The sequence below is a fragment of the Falco punctatus genome, assembly GCF_963210335.1.
Source record: "Falco punctatus genome assembly, chromosome: 7".
NCBI classification, from domain to species: domain Eukaryota; kingdom Metazoa; phylum Chordata; class Aves; order Falconiformes; family Falconidae; genus Falco; species Falco punctatus.
In genome coordinates, this window is record NC_137587.1 from 8,950,962 (window position 1) to 8,969,187 (window position 18,226).

General features: G+C 42.6%; 1 protein-coding gene across 7 annotated transcripts in view; it reads right to left on the reverse strand.

The window, feature by feature from the left end:
* The window catches only part of TTLL5 (tubulin tyrosine ligase like 5), a 133,482-nt gene that overhangs the window by 6,666 nt on the left and 108,590 nt on the right, over window positions 1–18,226 (reverse strand). For 5 of the 7 annotated variants that reach the window (XM_080395804.1, XM_080395806.1, XM_080395803.1 and 2 more), the window contains 3 exons: window positions 18,046–18,223; window positions 9,866–10,086; window positions 2,530–2,615 (listed from right to left, as the gene is read on the reverse strand). In XM_080395804.1, coding sequence (XP_080251930.1) covers window positions 2,530–2,615; window positions 9,866–10,086; window positions 18,046–18,223 — 485 coding nt within the window. Of the gene's footprint in view, window positions 1–2,529; window positions 2,616–9,865; window positions 10,087–18,045; window positions 18,224–18,226 lie in introns of those variants that run through there. The other 2 variants (XM_080395811.1, XM_080395808.1) reach the window with 1 other exon arrangement.

Consider the following 18,226-nt stretch of genomic DNA (forward strand, 5'->3'; position numbering starts at 1 on the left):
TAGCAAATGGCTTCAAGTCTGACACAGGCCATGCAGAGTGGCAACAGTACATACCCCATCCCCACCCTTTACACTCCAAGAGAATTGAGAGACACTGGCTGATAAAAGAATCTCCAAATCCCAGGCATTTTCTTTTTTTAGATCTGGCAAACAATACAAAGTGATTGTATGCATCTTGTTTAAATGCCTGTTGTGTTTACTTGCCTTCTTTTTTTATTTTCCCTTTTGCTGGTGCAGGACAATTTTGAAGCTTGTACTTTTGCATACCTGCTAAAACAATCTCTTCTATTCTTTCCTTAAGCTTATATAAAAGAGACTGCATTTCAGGAATAATGTTATTCAAGCAGCAGGTGGACAACAGCCAGTCACAGTTTAGCACCTCCAACTTTAACTCTATTTCAGGTCTCCAAAAACAAGACATACATGACCTTAAGAAGGACCATACAATAATCTTGGACAGGAAAAGCTTTAGAAAAACACACTCTACTTGTAGATTTCCTGTGAAAAGAAAAAAAAAACATCTGGAGCATGCTAGATGCAGAGAAGAGTAAGTGCATAATTGCTCCTTACTATCACTAGTTTGCATGCAGGTTCCATTCATTGCTCTATACTGGAGCACACCGCTTGCACATGCATCTTATTTGGATGGCGTTCAGACACTGCTCTCCACCTTAGCCTAAAGAAGGAAATCACTAGAAAACTAAGAACAGCAGCCTGCCTTCTACATGGATTAGATCCAAACCAGCTTATTAATCCTCATATTCTTCAACTAGTCTCTTAGAAGTTCAGGATTCTGTTTTAAGCCCTTACAGATAACGATAAACTTCATTCCAAAGAGTTGCATACCTTCAGGACTTGGCATTCATGCAAATACGGGGGCCAGGTGAATGTCCAAAGTAAACGGACAACTGTGCATCATCCTGCAACTAAGCTTAGATACAAATCTGGGAATTACAGGGAATAAAATCAAGTCTCTACCACCTAGTTCAAGAAGTTTCCTCCCTAGCTTCAGATTCAGTTTTGACATTTGTCCTATCAGGACGAGGGGGAATGGCTTTGAACTGAAAGAGGGTAGATTTAGATTAGACGTTAGGAAGAAATTCTCTGCTGCAAGAGTGGTGAAACACTGGCACAGGTTGCCCAGAGGAGCTGTGGGTGCCCCGTCCCTGGTAGTGTCCAAGGCCAGGTTGGGTGGGGCTGGGAGCAACCTGGTCTGGTGGGAGGTGGCCCTGCCCATGGCAGGGGGTTGAAATAGATGACCATTAAGGTCCTTTCCAACCCAAACCATTGGATAATTCCATTTTTACATTTACTTGTAAATTTATGTGTAACTTTGCTTTATATACCCCACAAAAAACTCAACTTGAACTATACTGTTGATCAGAATCTTTGCCTCAACTATACATATACTACAGTGTTGATAATTTTATTTATTTTGATAATCCCATTATACTCCATTTCTACACTGTCACATTCCAGTGTGCTGTAAGGTCTTTTTTATGGACTATAGCTATTCACCCTATAAAATTTCTGGTAGGATAACTGGAGTTTTTGGCTTGTGGTAGTGCGTGGGAGACAGTTTGGAACTGTAAAGTAAGTGCATTAGCTGAATGTGCTAGAGGATCAGCAATAAAATCACTGACATTAATAATGGAAATGTCATCTTTAAGTTTCAGAGCTAAACATCCAAGAGATGAATTGGGTAGTTCACCCCTGTGCAAATTTTTCTTTCATCCTGTGAAAACAGAGATCACTGCAGTAGCAATACTCAAGTCATGTTTTCATAGCAAAACAAAAGGTCAAAACCGTATTTTTTAAAGCATTCTAGACCATAATTTGTCCATATATTCCATTACAGCACCATCACAAATTACTGTGGGTCATGGGTAATATGGGTTCATCAATACCACATTCTACTTGCTAATAGGTCTGCATCCATGAAAAATTGATTGGGTCCTCATTTACTGAGACCTTAACACCAAATAAACCTCTTTGAATTAATTAGCCACTAGGGAATGATGAAGATTTGATTCTGTAAGCCTCAGTGATTTCCCCTTGGGAACTTTCACCTCTACTGATTGACTTCACTAAGCAGCTGATTCACAAGTCTCAGCTATGTCTTTCTGAACTAAGGGGCTTTTCTGCAAGACTGAAGAAAAATGTAAAGAATGTCCTGGCCCTTTATTACAGGCCAAGCTTAAACAACAGAGCATCTTTGAGCCAAAGCCTAAAGCAAAGGAGCCATTTTAGCCAAGTTTTTTTTCCCAGCCACATTTTTAGGGATCTTCCTCTTCCAACTCTATGAAACTCAGCCTTTGCTCCCTTCTGTTTAGTCTTTTTAATCCCAGGAGAAATAAATTCCCTGCACAGCTGAACCCAGACTGTTACCTAGGAACCATTACATGGAGGTTAGGCAGCTGTGTTTCTTCTTCTTGCTGAGAAAGTTTTTTCCCTGCCAGTTCTTGAGAAAGATGAAAGCATCCCAGCATGCCCACCCCCACTTTCCTAGTCTTCAGCACTGGCACTCACCTGTGGAATTTGTCCCTGGCTCACAGGATGCAGCACTGTGAAGGCTGTTCTGGAATCCGTTCAGTTGCCTTTCAGTGGAGGTCACCCTAACAGGTAAAAGCATCAAATCAGAGAGAGATAAGAAGGGATATACCAAGGAAGAATAAAAGTCTCAAACAAACAAACAAAAAAAAGTGAATTCTCCCAGTTCACGTAATCCAGCAGAATTGCACCTATGTAGCTGTGCCTGAGCATGGCATGAAAAAGGTAGTGACAGCAACTGACTCCAAAAAGGCAAAGCAAGACAGGTGAACACTCAAGCCACCAGCAAGACTTCGCTATGCCTAAAACACTTAATTGTCCCACGTGCCTTGGAAGCTGATTCTGGAGCATAAAGGAGATAGTAAACGGTATTAGACCACCAAAGCACAATTCAACTAGTAATGCTAGTGGTTATATTATTCCAATGATTTGAAGTAAAATGATTAAGCAACCTTAAAACAGAAATGCACATGCTGGCAAAAACATGCTACATTCAAAAGTTAAGTCCTTGCATCTTGTCTGCGCACAGACAGCTCATTTAGGCAACATTTCTCACTTGTCTGGCAAACTGAGACTTACAGGATGCATTTAATCTCCAGCAGTCCAGTGCCAACCTTCAAGCAGATAGTTTATGCAAATCTTCCTGCATTTATCTTAGCATTTGAGTTACATCAAAACTATATTCTGTGGAGGACAACTGCACTTCCTTTAACTGTCACGCAGATTCATTACCAAAGGGAGACATGCCCTCCTATATAAAAAATGGGTCTACTCACAAGGTGAGTGCAAATTATACAGCTGCAATGATCTATTCTGTCCTTAATATCTATATAATGGATCCATCCATTCCTGGTTTGTCCTCTCCTCCCTTATCCTCTCCTTGCCTTCTTTCCTGCCCAGCTCTACTGTGATTACTCCAGACTCGTCTCTGCCAGAGCTCTTCTCCTTCGCTCATCCAGTGTTACCCAGAAGACCACTGTAATCGCCAATCCCCATCTGATGCCCTGATGACTAACAGACCCAGGTACATGCATGCAGTTTCTACAGTTTCGTCTGAAACCTTTTGCTTTTCAAGTCAGCAAGTTGCCAGTAATCCAGGTGCTCCTGGCAGCTAAAAGGCCAGTGAGGGACTCCTGTACTTTCTCTCCATCGGATTTTAGTGAAATAAATTGGAGCCTGTAGAGGAAGGGAGAGGGATGCAGATACAATACTTGCAAAACACAACCCCTTACTTCAGTCAGCCACAATTTGAAATGCTATTGTCAAACGAGGTGCCTGTTTCTATGTTTATTGTCTCTTGGAGATATTTTTGGATCTGTACTTATGGTTTCTTTTGTTGCTGATACTGCACAGTCCTTCTGGGAGCTGAGAATCCAGATGGATCTTTATGCTTCTTAAATAGAGATTCCATGCTCCTAATTAGCTTCTCCGCTTTGCTAATACAGCACAACTGACAGCCAAATTCATCTCACCCTTCTGTAGGTAGAATACAAAACTAGTGATTGAAAATGTCAAGAATACCAGTAAGAACAGCAACAACCTACCAACCCAAACAGACTATAGTCACATTTCTACCTTGAAGTGTGGTTTACGTTTAGAGAATCTCTTTCTACAGACTTGCCCTTCTTCTTTTCTGCCTACCCATTTCTTCTCTCCCACCACATTAAGCTCACCCCTCAAGTTCTCTCTGCTGTCCTGAATGGAAGCTTCAGTGCCAGAACATACTCACTGACTAAACTTAATTAATCTCTTTCCACTTTCTTCCTCCTTGGGTTGGCTGAAACCCTGCTGCCTTTCTCAGTTTCCTGCTTTTAGTATCTCCATTGGTTTTGCTTCCACTTCTCCAATGCAATCCATTGTTATGTTCTCCATTCCTTCTTCCTCAATACTAACAAAACCACTGCCCCCTCCACTTAAATATCTGTCATTGTCCTTTTCTATCTCTTACACAGCTAACTCCTCCTTGAAACCGATACAACTTCCTTCATTTAGGCACTAAACCAGCCCTAAGTTGCCCAGCCTTGGACTGCAAATTTGGAGGACGCTCTTGTCCCACAGGTGACAAAGAAATACCTTGACTAAATTTTGAACACCTTTGTTTTAACCACCTATTCCTGGGATGTTATGAAGGCATCTAATGATCGGGGGGACACACAGAACTGACACTAATAAATTCACATCACAAAAAGCCCAGGTTTGACGAGAGGACAGCAACAGATGTGAAGACCCAGAGCCAGGGAGGATTGTTCCAATTTGTTGCTCTTGGACAGGGTATCTCTGCATGTGTATCTGTGTGTATGATCTGAGGCTAGCCAAGGGCTAAGAGCTCTACAGGCCTAGTGAGTCCAGCTGTGTCAGGGTGTTAAATCAAGGCATGTCTCTCAGATGCACTACTTTTGCTGCCAAAAATGTCTAAGGGTCAGGCAGCCTGATTAACCCAGATGCTCAGGAGCTAAAAACACAAGCATGCCACAGCACAGCAGTAGCAAAAAAGTGAAAGGGGTTCCAGTAACAGTTACATGCTTGCTCTCCTGCTGCCTGTCCTCTTTTCAGTGGGCACTCAATTTGTACGTGTGATGTACCCAGCTCACTTACAACACTTCACACATGCCTATGAATAAGCACACATGGACAAGACAGGATACAAACCAGAATCATAATGTTTTACAGGGCTCAATCTGTGGCCATCATTCTACTTTTGGCACATTTGCCAGGCTTGGCCAGCCTGTCTTAGAACAGCTGGCTACTGCTGTATCCAACTGCAGTCAGAACTCCACCCCGCTGTGGGATGGATTTCCTGAACCCTAGAGAAATGCATCACCTCTACCCTATTTCTGTGCTAGTTACAACAGAGCAGAACTTTGGCTCTTCTGCTGCTGGCACCATGCAAAACAAATATACAAAAGAAGAGCAAGGTAGAAAGATTTTGTGCTGTGGTGTTGGGACTTGAAGGGAATATTCATTTCAAAAGGCTTCCTGAATAGAGTTGTTGGGAATGACATTTACAGACAAGTTCAGTACAAGAAATCATGCCACGTTGATCAACATCCCCAACAGTTTGTGATGTTCCAGTGTATTGCTAGTAAACTTGGTGATCTTCTTGGGCTCTCTCCCTCCCTGATAACACCTTGAACCATACGCTCCTTTACCTGGCACTTCCTCTCTTCATATACAGTGGTCTAACATTGGCAACTGAATTTTTCTGACATCTTTCCTTTGACTGCTAGTTCTGTTCACAGCCTGTTCAAGGTCTTGCTCTACTTGGTGCTGTCATAGTTAGAGAGCATGTTTCTGAAAAGTTACTACTGGAATGACAGTGCAGAAATTTGTATTGGTTGTGCCTTAGTCATTCCTAAAAGCAGGAAGATTTTCTACCACCTGTATCAGTTCACTCTGGGTTCTGACAGTTGAGCTACTATATTTTTCTACTTTGCATGCTGTCATTTGTAATGTGAAGACTTGATGCACCAAATGCTGCTTCCAGGGACATCTGCTTCATTCCACAGCTTACAAATACTACATCTGTGATCTCTAACTCAAAATGTTGCTCTCAGCTATCAGCAGGTCTCTTCGTGGTTCACAGACCTGACAACAGTAGTGGCAACACGAGCCCTGGAAAGGAGCCAGTCTGACTCTTAGAACGAAAGAAGAGCTTTTTGTGTTAGCTGTTCAAAAACTATCTTTCCACTTGTGATACGAGCACATTTAATCAAAACTATGGAGCCTCATGAGACCATTTTATGGGGCTACATTTCAGCGTAGAGCTACATATTAAACCATTTCTCCCAGTTAGTCTTTTTCCACACCTTAATATGGGCCCCCAGTTTTCCACTCTGTTAGCTTAAGCAAGGAGTCTGCTTTGGACACAATCCATTATAAAGTCAACCTACCACCTTTTACAAGTTGAGAGACTGAGAAAACAAGAGAGGCCAGGAACTGAAAAGACAAGACTGAATTGTCTGGCTGTTCCATTACTTTTTTCCTTTATGTTTTAACCAGGGAAGTGTCCAAGTTACTAGATCGTTTTTGAATTAGTCAGTAATGTTCATCTTTAGCATCTCATTCTGTTTGTAGTTAGTTTTCTACTTAGTACTGTCTTCTTCCTCTTCTGGAAGCCACGTGTGCTGGCTGGGAGAGAATTGATAACGCATGCAAGGAAAAGACAGGTCAAAGAGACAAAGTTGATTTTAGTTTGTCTTCACAATCCAATCTCTGGAGAAATCCTACAAAGAAATTTTAGAAAGATTATCTTTATTAAGATGTTAAACAAAAGCCAGGTGGTGCAAGAGCAGACAGGGAAATAAGGTCTGGCTTACTGAAATATATGGGGGAGAGAGGGGAAGACACACGAGAGCTTTAACAACAGAATAGCAGTCATTTCAGTCAATCTTGTGGAAATAATATACAGCACTGAGATCTTCTTTGAGGAAAGAGATCAGGAAAATAGCCAACTAAACAACTGTTAGGGGGTGAGAGTGGGCACTGAATCAAAAATGACCTGACAGAGAAATGAAGCAGCCAAAAAGCCAAAACCATATTAGATGTTATGAAAAGGGGTATTTGCCATGTCATAACCTAAGAATATGGTTGTCCCACACTGAAAAAGTACAATTATGTGTGCTACAATGCAAGCACCCTGACAAACTGAAGCAAATACAGTAAATTCAAGACAATTAAGGACTTGGCAGGTGGAACTAATACCTGAAGTTAACAAAACCTCAACAAGTCTAAGCAACAATAGGAAACTCCAAGAAGTAGAAGGATATTCAAAAGATGGAAAGTATCTGCAGGGGAAAGTGTCTAGGGAAGTTCAAGAAGAAGGAATGAGATATAACAGGATGAAACAAAGGAAAAATTCAGATTGTGCATCAGGAGAAACTTTCTGATGATAAGATTGTCTAGATTCTTCTATAATAGTCTTCTACAGCACATGGTGGGGTTTCTGCCACTGGAGTTTTTCGAAAGCAGACTACACACAGTGTTTGAGAATAGTTTGTGAAGAATAACTAGGGACCATAAGGAATGGGCTGAAGCATGGAAGACATCTTTTTCTTCTCTAATCTATAGTCCTTTGAGGCTTCTCTCCATTCACTCTCCTCTATCGATGCATCTCTGGTCTTTTCCTGACAAAAATGAATGGATTAAATTAGACTGAGACATAGCAGTTTTTAAATTATCAGCTCACAGTATGCTGGAAATTTAGCCGGGCACTTCTGTTTTCCATGTAAGTGAAAAAATGTTCCTGCAAGATCCCATGAATGGCAAGAATGGGTTTGGAGCCTCATGTTGGAGACTGAAAGGCAACTTGGAAAGTATTTCCGGAGTGGCTCCTTGCAGCCTTCAATACTTGGATTAGTTTTCTGAAATTTTGAAGGAATCTTTTGCTTTTTTTCCCCTTTCTGTGCATTTTTGGTGCTGAACTTTTTCCGGTTTTCCCACACTCCTGCCTGTCACAGAGCAGAAACCACAAAAATGCAGCAAAGTAAAGTCTGTCCAAGGAGCTGCAATTCCATCTCACAAGAATAAACATTTCCTCTGCCAAGAAGTGAGCACAGCACACCGGCATCTTCAAATACACATCCCTGCTGCCCGGCAGAGAAACCCACTGACATAGCCTGTCACCTATACTAACATGAGCTACAAAACATAAAAGAAATCAGATAGCAAACCCACCAGCATATACCTGGCCAGACCTGATGCACACATCTGCATTTGCTGAGCTGACAAAGTCTACTAACATCTTGTTTTCTTTTTAAATAGTTTTGGGGGATTAATATAGTGTGCTATCTCTTAAGATAGCAAGAGTACAGGCAGGAAATACACAAGCTTCCCCAAAGCAGTTCTGTCCAAGCTCCTCAAATATGCCTTGCAGTTCTAGATTTGAGCTACACACACACTGACAGTGCCGTAGCATCTTCATAAGCTGTCTTTCATCAGTAATCTTCTACTAAAACTTCTCTCTCTACACAGTTAGGGAACACGGACTCAGGAAACCTCACAGGAACCTGCTGTGAAAGCTTTACAACTCTTCTGGCTGTACAGTAAGTGTAAGGAAGGAAGTTACAAATGCAATTTTTACCCTTCAGTATTCAAGAATGAAATAAGTCTGAGGATATATGAGGAAAAATCTGATGAAGAATTTAGTCTAAAGCAGTTCTGTCATTTTAAAGCACATAAACAGAGTTAAGGAAGCTACCAAGAAAGGTAAAGGATAAGAAGAAAGCCCAGAAGTCTTGCTCACTTTCTCTCATAATGCATGAAAGAGAAGACACACCAAGAAATGGAAAGGAAGGAAACTTACAACCAGTAAGGAACATTTCCTGACGATTTTTTTTTGCTTTTAAAGGTAACACATGCCAAATCCATCTACCTTAGAATGGCAAGCATTGTATAACTAAAAGCTTAGTAAATGTTAAAAGAAAGGTTTCTACAGGTAATAAGGAAAGCTATCATTACATTAGACACAACACAAACACTTTAAACAAAATAAACACCTGTGCTTGAAGATGTAAGTCAATCATTGTGTGTTAAATTTATGGAGAAACTCAGCTCAAGGGCAGATTAGCTTGTTAAGGATATTGTTGGGGGTTTTTTGGTGGGGTTTTTTTGGCAGCCTTTTCTGACCCACCAGATTCTAGCCCCCATCAAAGATTAAACATGGAAGGAGTGACTCAAGTGCCTAAATATAGATGTCTAGTACCATACTTGGTACTGTCAAGTTGAGACATCTGCACGGGAATGGCGGATACAACACAAGATCTGAAGAAGACTTGTGTCTCACCTGGAGATCAGGTGGAAGAGCCCTGGGCATCAAAACATCACTAGCAACCTGTATTTAGGTAAGTGAATCCCACCCTGGATCAGATGCTTCTCTAATTCAATCTGGCAGTTCCTATGTCCTTATGTTTGCCTGATGTTACAGTCTTACCTACCTTACCATTGTGAAACACGAAACTGCAACATAACACGCACCTATTTCAGTACACACTGCTCAAGTTGTTCTGCGATTTATCTTGGACAGCATCACCAAAAAGATCAATGTCAGTCTCACATGGAGACAGGTTCTTTTCCGATATGTCCTTATGTTTGCCTGATGTTACAGTCTTGCCTACCTTACCATTGTGAAACACGAAACTGCAACATAGCGCACACCTATTTCAGTACACACTGCTCAAGTTGTTCTGCAATTTATCTTGGACAGCATCACCAAAAAGATCAATGTCAGTCTCACATGGAGACAGGTTCTTTTCCAATATTCCTTCTTGGGGGAACCAGTGCCAATTCCCTGTTATGGATGGGAACAGATCAAACTTACTTGGAAATCCTCTGGGCTGCAGCCTTTCCGACCACTGCCTGCCTGCTGTTTGGTGGAGGCTTTGGAACCAGCTGAGAAGGCGTACTCCGGGATGGCATCACTTTGTGCAAACTGGCTGCCTTCTGGATACTAGAAGTGGCACTTGATGTCTTGTGGGCATCAGAGCCAGCTGGCACAGATATATGGCTGGTACTGGACTGTGAGTAGTTGGCAAAGAGAGCCTGGGTAAAAAAAAAAAAAAAGACAACAAAAATATTATAGTAGCTGGTTACTACCTCTCTGAATATTGCTGAGAAAGCTGATGGAAGTGGGTGACATTTTTGAGAGGGATATGCCTGGTAAAGGCACCCCAGAGCTCCAGGGTCAGTCCCAGCCACAAAAAGAAGAGTTAAGTGGTCAAGTCAGCGAAGCAGTTTTTAAAGCTGAATTTTATACTCTCAGAAGCTGGGACTAGCTTCTAGGTAGGCAGATGAGCTTATTACTGCCACAGAATGATACAATTCTGGGTTGAAAAACAAGAGGTCCTATCCACAGCCTGATCTTGCAGTGGGCAAAGTAGTAAAGCTTTTATTACTTTGACTTTCTGCGTGTATCTTGCTAAATTATTCTTTGTGTGGGAGGTAGCATTGACATACAGTTCTAGGAAAGAAAAAGATTGTGGGATTGACATACAGTTCTAGGAAAGAAAAAGGTTATGGGGAAGACGGTACAATGCCAGTTCTTCAGTCTAACGCTGTAGGTGCTTGGAATAACAGAAAGGCTCTGGGGTCCCTTCTCTGAAAAAGGAACTTCAGATCAGCTGCTGAGAAAAAGGAAATCCCCAGTAATACCAGGGAACAGAAAATTCTATTCCTATCGCAGGTGGGAGAGTAAGTAAGTTGGAGATTTGTCACAGGCAACAAAAGCATCTGCCTGTTACGAGACACTGGAGAGCTGAGCAGTGGACTAGCAAAGCAAGGAGTGGGGAATGGCTCCCTACGGGAGCTCTGCAAACTGCTCAACTCTTTTCAGAAAGCAGCAACCTGCTGGGAGTTCTGCCTTTCCTCCAAGTCGGTCACATTCCCAGGGCAAAGAGGCAATACCGTAACCGTGTAGTCTGGCAGCTAGAGGTCAGCGATAGGAGACAGGGGAACAGCTGCGCACTCGCCAGTCACCTCAGCGTGACCCTGGGAGCAGCGCCCTTCACTGGGTTTGTCCTCAGTTCCTTCTCTGGTGCAAAACACCCAAAACCACAGCAAGTGGGCTCCAGGCTCCAGAGAAAACCACAGTCTGAGGGCTGGCTGAGTCTCAGCGCACAGACAGGAAAAGCCCCTCTCCCCCGCAATTCTCTGGCAAATGGCAGGGCAGTGGTGTGTGGGAAGGCGTTTCTGACAGGCAGAGCTCTAGGGAGAAAAGGAAGCGCAGGAGCCAAAACAGGCCTGTTTCCTAACTAGACCTCACTGACAAGATGCCCTTGAGCTCCCAAGCCTTCTTAACCTCTCCCTTCCCCGAAGCTCTACCTTCACCGCAGCTTTCAGATTTTGAATAAGTAGCTGGTACAAGTGCAGAAGTCTGGAAAATAGCAGTCACACCCCACCTCCCCCCAGCAAAATAAACTAAAATGGAACTTGGTTTAGTGTCTTGCATCTTAAGAGTCTGACAAATCATGAGGTTGGGATGGAGACCCTCAAGCCACTGCACCCCCTTCTTATTCAGAGTGACATTTCATTGTGCTCTCTTTGATATTATGCGTATTTCCTGTAAGTTCTTTTTCTTGTGATTAAAATCACTAAGATCCTGGAGTCCACAAAGCATACAGTCTTAGAGACCCTTCCCTGTGTTAATGTGCATAGTCAAGGAGGTCCATGACTTTCAAGAAACAGCAAGCGTGGATGCTCTAACGAAGTCTGATCAGCAAAAGCTGGGCTGAGACCTGCCTAAAGAAAGGTCATGGATGTTTTTCTTGAGGAGGATAATGGACTTCCAAAAAGGCCTTTGTCTCCACACTGTGCTGACATTCTGGCTGCCTTCCAGGCAAGGATGGGGAGCCTGGAGGCTGACACAGACCATGGCTTCTGGATTCAGCTACCAAGTATATACTGCCCTGCTGTGAACTCCATGGGGACAGGACAGGAAACCAGGAGAAGCTACCATGCAAACGAAGAGGGCAGCTGGGGAGAGCAGCCCCTGACCACACAAAGGGAGTGCAGGGAAGAGGTTTCAGCACATCTAAGAAGCAGGAGACAGGCCTCATCACTCAGAATTCTGAAGGCTTAGGGTCTAAGCACAGCACAAGCCTAGACAAACGCTGACAGAGGCAGTCCTGAAGCAGGTAGCACCCTACAACTGTTGCTGCTGCACGTAAAAAAACTTTGAACCACACTTCACAGGCTGGCAGATTTAACTTTGGTGCTGAGGAGACATTTGCTTCCCTAACAAGTTCTTAGGGCTACAAATCTGAAAAATACTTAGAACACTATGAGACTTTTTAAGCTAAAAATCACGCAAAGCATTAATGAGTTACTTCTCTTACGTAATTCTCTGGGGAGGTAGGACAGCATTAACCCTGTCCTGCACATGAACAATGTTAGCACTGGCAGAGAAACGGAATTTCCCTAAGACACAGGCTGAAGCAATATGAAAACCTAGGTTGAGAGCTCAGATAAGATTCTGTCTCCCAATCCAATATTTGCCTCATTAGATCACACCTCTCCTTGCTTCCACATCTACACATGAACACCATACACAAAGCGTTATCTGTACAAAACCAGTAGTTTTTAATTAGAAAATCTCAACATGTACAGCTTGTCAGTAAATATGATGCACATCTAAGAGTATTAGCCAGTAGCTGCTGAACTTGGGCTGCTCATGATTAAAAGCAGGGAGGTACTGTAGTACTTTGAAGAAAAGCAGATATATTAAGATCTTCAAAAACAGAAAGAATGTTCCTGGCAGTTAACATCCCTGTATCTAACACCCATCCCTAGCACAGTAACGGAACAAATGTTGCAAGCAAAAACATGTTCATTCTGTGACCAGAGGAGGTAATGAAGCTCATTTCCTGTGAATCTGTCTTGGGGCTGAATCGTACAGCATCTAATATAAAGCATGCCCCAAATTCTGCCTCCTTTCATGGGTTTGGGGCATTCTTCTGTTGATTTTCTGCTGTCTAATTAGGAATGCCCCCCCTGCTGCAGCACCTTTGCCTTAACGGGAACAGTAGTTTAATCCCCTTTCCAGATACATAATCTTTATTTTTATGAAATTTACAAGAAACATAGCTTTGAGATTTTGAACCCATAGTCATTCAGTTTACATTGGACCAGCAAGTCTGAAAACAATGAGAGCCAGCAGTGCATGAGAACAGACAGACAGATGCACACACTCATCTGCTGCATAAAGATCTGTGCAGCGAGTTCCAAATCACTAGCACTGGAAACTGAGATGCTTCTAAGCAATACACAATGACAAAGATTTAAGTAAAAAAAAAGAGAAAAAAAGAAAAAAACAAACCAAACAAAATAAAACCTGCCACTTCTGAAAAGCAACTCTATTTCAGATGACATTGAAAAAACACAGATAATTAAAAGGCTTGGAAGACCTTTGGAGTCATATAAATTGTTTAGTGGAGATTCTTTCAAGCACGTATTAATGAATTCAGTTAAATTAGTTTGGATGCAATAATCAATTGAGTTGCAAATTCTCAAAGTGGCAAAAAAGAACAGGCTCAAAATGTACTATTCACAGTGTTAAACACTGCAGTAAGAGGAACATCTTGGGGTCATCAAAAAACTTATGAAGAAAAGCAAATTCATGGTATGCAGAGACTGTCCTGAAGCATGTCTTCCTTGGTAAATTCTCCAGAATTAGACTAAAATATACTAAAATAAGTTGACTTGGTGCCACCTTCTTTGTCTCTCTTTTGGTACTGGGAGTTCTCGCTTTCGGTACTGGGAGTTCTCTGGGGCAAGGATTGGGCTATATCATTGTATTGGAAAGATACTTAATACATCTGGGAGTTACCATAATTCTAATAATAGTGACAGGATCAGAAACATGGGGACAAAATCTCAGCTGGTATAAACCAGCAGACTACTGCTTTCAGAACAGTTGTTCTGCTTTACTTAGACTGAGACTTTGACTCATCCGTATCACAAGACTCAAACAGGAAAAATGGTAGTTAGCACATTTAGTGGGAAAACAATCTGAGGGAGAAAGCTGCAAAACAAGAATGAACAAGAGACTTAAGGGGAAGAGAGACTGCAAATCTGACAGCAGTCCAATACATAATAGTTAAGAAAACTGTTTAATGATGTTTAAGCCCACAATCAAATAGGCCCTGTGTCCTCGGGCAGGAATAATGTTACTTCTAGCAATACTAGGAATATTGTTCTGAATACTCAGCATTCCCAGTCAGATCTAAACAAACTGTATGGAATTCAGAAGAGAGTCACATACATTCAAAGAAAAAATTTTGCTGAACTTCATGAACTGGAAAACATTTCACAGAACGTACGATTTTTAAATGATTGAGAGGAGAGTTATCTAAGATTAACTTAGCCCAATGTTTTATAACATAAAATCTAGTTAAACTTCTAATTGAAAATGTGATCATAACTGACCACACAAGTCATTAACATGATTTATGTCTTTTTTAACATGAGCTTTTTTTGATATAAGCAGGACTGATGAGGATCATTCCACTATATGACTGTACTTCTCTTGTTTTAGTTTAGTTTTTTTTCCCATGTGAAATGTTTGGCATAAAATTCTAAACCCAGTAGATGCTAGGCTAAGCAGACAGAACATAGCCACACAGAGAAGGAGGAACCTCCCTAACAGCTAATGGCATTTTTCCAGTACAGGAAACAATTAGAGAATAAACAATGATGGTATATTAACTGCCTTGCCAACTGTAGCAGTGATACTAACATCTAGGTCATAACGTGTCACATGAAGTCTCCTTTAAACATTAAAAATACTGCTATAAGCCTGTTTTTCTTGTCTTTTGGTTTGATTTTGTAATTCTTGTTCCTTGATTTTGTTGATATTAGATTTAAGCTTCTTGTCTCCACTTTCAAACTCTGCCCCTTTCTATTTTTTTCTCTCTTCTCAGGCTCTGTATTGCCTCTGTTCTTGGGCCCTACCACTGCATCCATTTGTTTGTTAGATTCTCATCCGGTCAGTTTGGTGTTTTTCTTTTTGTCCAGGGAATGAAGCACCTATTCTGGCACCAAAGCTCTGTTTCCACCATACTACACTGTGTGAACTAACTTCCACATACAATGAGCGAAAACTGTTGGTTATTATTCCTCTTCCTCTACATACACAGAAGAGAAACCATCATTCCTAAGTGTCTGGAAAATACTCAGCCCAGAGTGGGTGCTGCCACAAAGAAGTATGCAATAAGTCTTCCTAATAAGACACATCCACTGCGTGGCAGATGGGGGTATTCCTATTACACAAACACCTGACTAGGAACTTCCATGCTTTCCAACGCATCCACCTCAACTCCAACATATCAAACTGTTTAATGTCCAGGCAGAAGCATTTGCCTATATTATTAGTTACAGTGCTTCTGTTATTTGTTCACATGCTATCCATATACATAGGACCAGTCCATTTGTCACAGAGAGAAGGAAGGACTGGCATCTAGTCATGTTCTATGGTCATGCTATATTCAGGATGTGCCTTTAGGTACATTAATAAATGCACTTCACCTACTGACAGATGGCTAGCCCGCCTTCCAACCGTAACAAGAACTTCAACCATCAGGTGAAACAGGCTTGGAGATATCCTTGCACGCGTTCTCCAAAGCAGAGAGGTCATGACACCCTTTCAAGTGATAGGCCTTTGGGTTTTAGGCATATATTTCTTCTGTTGAGAGAAGGTTGAGGGTCTTGAACACAGCAGGCAAGACAACAAAGGGTGGAGAAGATCTCAATGTGTGGGATGGAACAGAAGGGAAAGAGCTGGCGACAGGAGATAGGTGGCTTACGTGATACTGACTAGGAAATGTGGTAAAGCAATGCAGGCTAGGATAAGCTACATCAGCGTGGGGGAAAAGAAAGGACAAATGATGGCCCGCAGGAAGTTGTGGGATGGAAGCCGAAGCAGTTTGAGCGGAAAAGAGATGTAGGGCATGGAGTGTGTAAGCAGCAGCAAAGAGAAGGCAGTTGTTGGAAAGGCCAAGTTAAAGGACTGGAGGAGTCTGAGAAGCTAACCAGCAGAAGGAATTGCTCGGCGACAGGAAATAAAGACAGAGCAAGGGATAGACAGATGAAGATGAGGGTAGTGCAGTGATTGGGAGGGGCATCAGAGGATCGGTGCAACTGTGACTGGAAGGGGAGGTCTGGTTGGCTCCATATAATGTCTAGTGGGAGAGGAAGCATCCAAGAGACAATAATTTTATTAAGACCTGATTTTCACTACAGAAAGTTTGAAACCCCCCATGTCCAGCAAATACCTTTCTTCATTAACGGCAACTTTGGCACAGCCTGAGCCCTGCGGCATGGCAATGGCCTCAATACTGCAACTCCAAACTGCTTGGCTCAGAAGGAGAAGGGAGGGTGAGAAAGGAGGGGGACGTTGTGGGGGTTAGAGGAGGTTTAACAAAGAATCACTTTAACAGAAACTCCTGAGTAATGGCTCTGCCCCAGGCCAAGAATAACATCAGCTCAATGTCAGCAATTAGAAGAGGGCTCAGCCAGGCCCCATGGCCAGCTCCAGCCTCCTCACAGGCACAAGCCAGCTTACAGCCCTTTCCTGAGCTCATGAGCAGCCACAGCTGCCCACCCAGAGCCCCTTGGATAGAGATGAAAAGAAGACCTCCTGCTCAGAGTGGGAGCAAGACAACTCTAAGTGAGGGAATTTAAGGATGGAAACCGCATAGCTAAGTGAGGGCCTTGAAAGGAGGAGTGCAAGGAGCAAAGGCATAAGGGCCTCTTCGCTTCAAGATGCTCCCAGAAAAGGATGAGGGCAATTTGCCTATAACCTATTCTCAAGGATCCTGACTAGTGACTCATCTGCTTCACAGGAGGGAGCGTGGGTGTTCAGACCTCCACATGTTAGCTCTATTCACAGTTTTGTTGTGAGTCCAGTCCTGCCCCACTGCCCAGCAAACAGCTCCTTCTTAACAGAGACCAATCTCTTTTGAGTGAAGGTTTGTTCACCCAAAGACTTCTTGGACATCACTCAGAAGAACCAATACACATCTCTCATCATAACAAAGAACGGTAACGAGTGCATCGATGAACTCATTGTAACCTTGGAAGATTCCTCAGGCAGGATGGAAATGCTGTTCCAGCCACCGTGGTCCCCACCCTGGCATCTAGATGTTGTCCAGAACATCAATAATACAAACCCTTTTTCATATTTCCTCTAGCTCTTGGACAATTGGCCCATCTTTTCTCCTTGCAATTGTAACAAAGAAGTCATGTATCTTGTCAGACAGTTCTCTGCAAAGCACTGAAAGAAGATCTTAAATGTAGTAATAACAAAATGTGTAGGAGGCCTGGAGAAGATTTTCAGGGTTGCAGAGAAAATTTGCATCTGGCATCAGAGTCAGTGGCCATGCCTCCTGCACACCAAAGACTCTTAAAAAAAATATGTTTGCTCAAAAGAATGAAGATTTTCCTAAATAACTTTTGAGTCCCCTTAACATAGTGCTCTTTTGGTAGCTACATCATATGAAAAGACATCCAGGAGGAGGAGAATTTAGTCGACAAAGCCTTGATGGGGTCTATTTGCCACAGAGGACAAAGCTGCAAACACAACCTCAAGACCCTATGTTTAGAAAGGCTGAAATACAACAGTGAGCCAGCTTGAAGCACCGCCCAGGAAGAACTCAAGTCAAAGCATCAGCGACAAGACTAAGTGACAATGAACTGTGCAAACCACAGACAGTTCCAAGGCTGTCTGAGGAACTATAAGGGGCTGCCCTGAACTGGTGCAGGAAAGCAAACGGCAGCATGCCAGTGGCCAAACAGAAGAGGATGGCAATGCAATGAAAGAAGCCTTTGGAACTACAGCATCAAAGTGCTATCAAAATCAGTGTACATGATACCAGTTTTGTTGCAACCTACTTGAAGAGCTACTGCCTTCATAAGAGCTGTGCCATACGTACTGGCTCTGGGGTGGTTCTGCACATTTAAGACTCGCGCAGCGCTGCTGCATCCCAGGCAGGATTTTTTCTTAGTTACCTGGTGCCGGACTTGGCTTTGCTCCAACAGCTGTTGTGACTGAAGTTTCTGCTGCTGAAGCTGCTGCGCAGCAAAATGGAGCTGATAGTTGGGATGTGGCAGTGGACTTCGTGTCACCTTGTTGTAGACACTGTTCTCCATCTCTCCTTCCCGGGCAAAACGATGACTTTCTGGAGCCCTG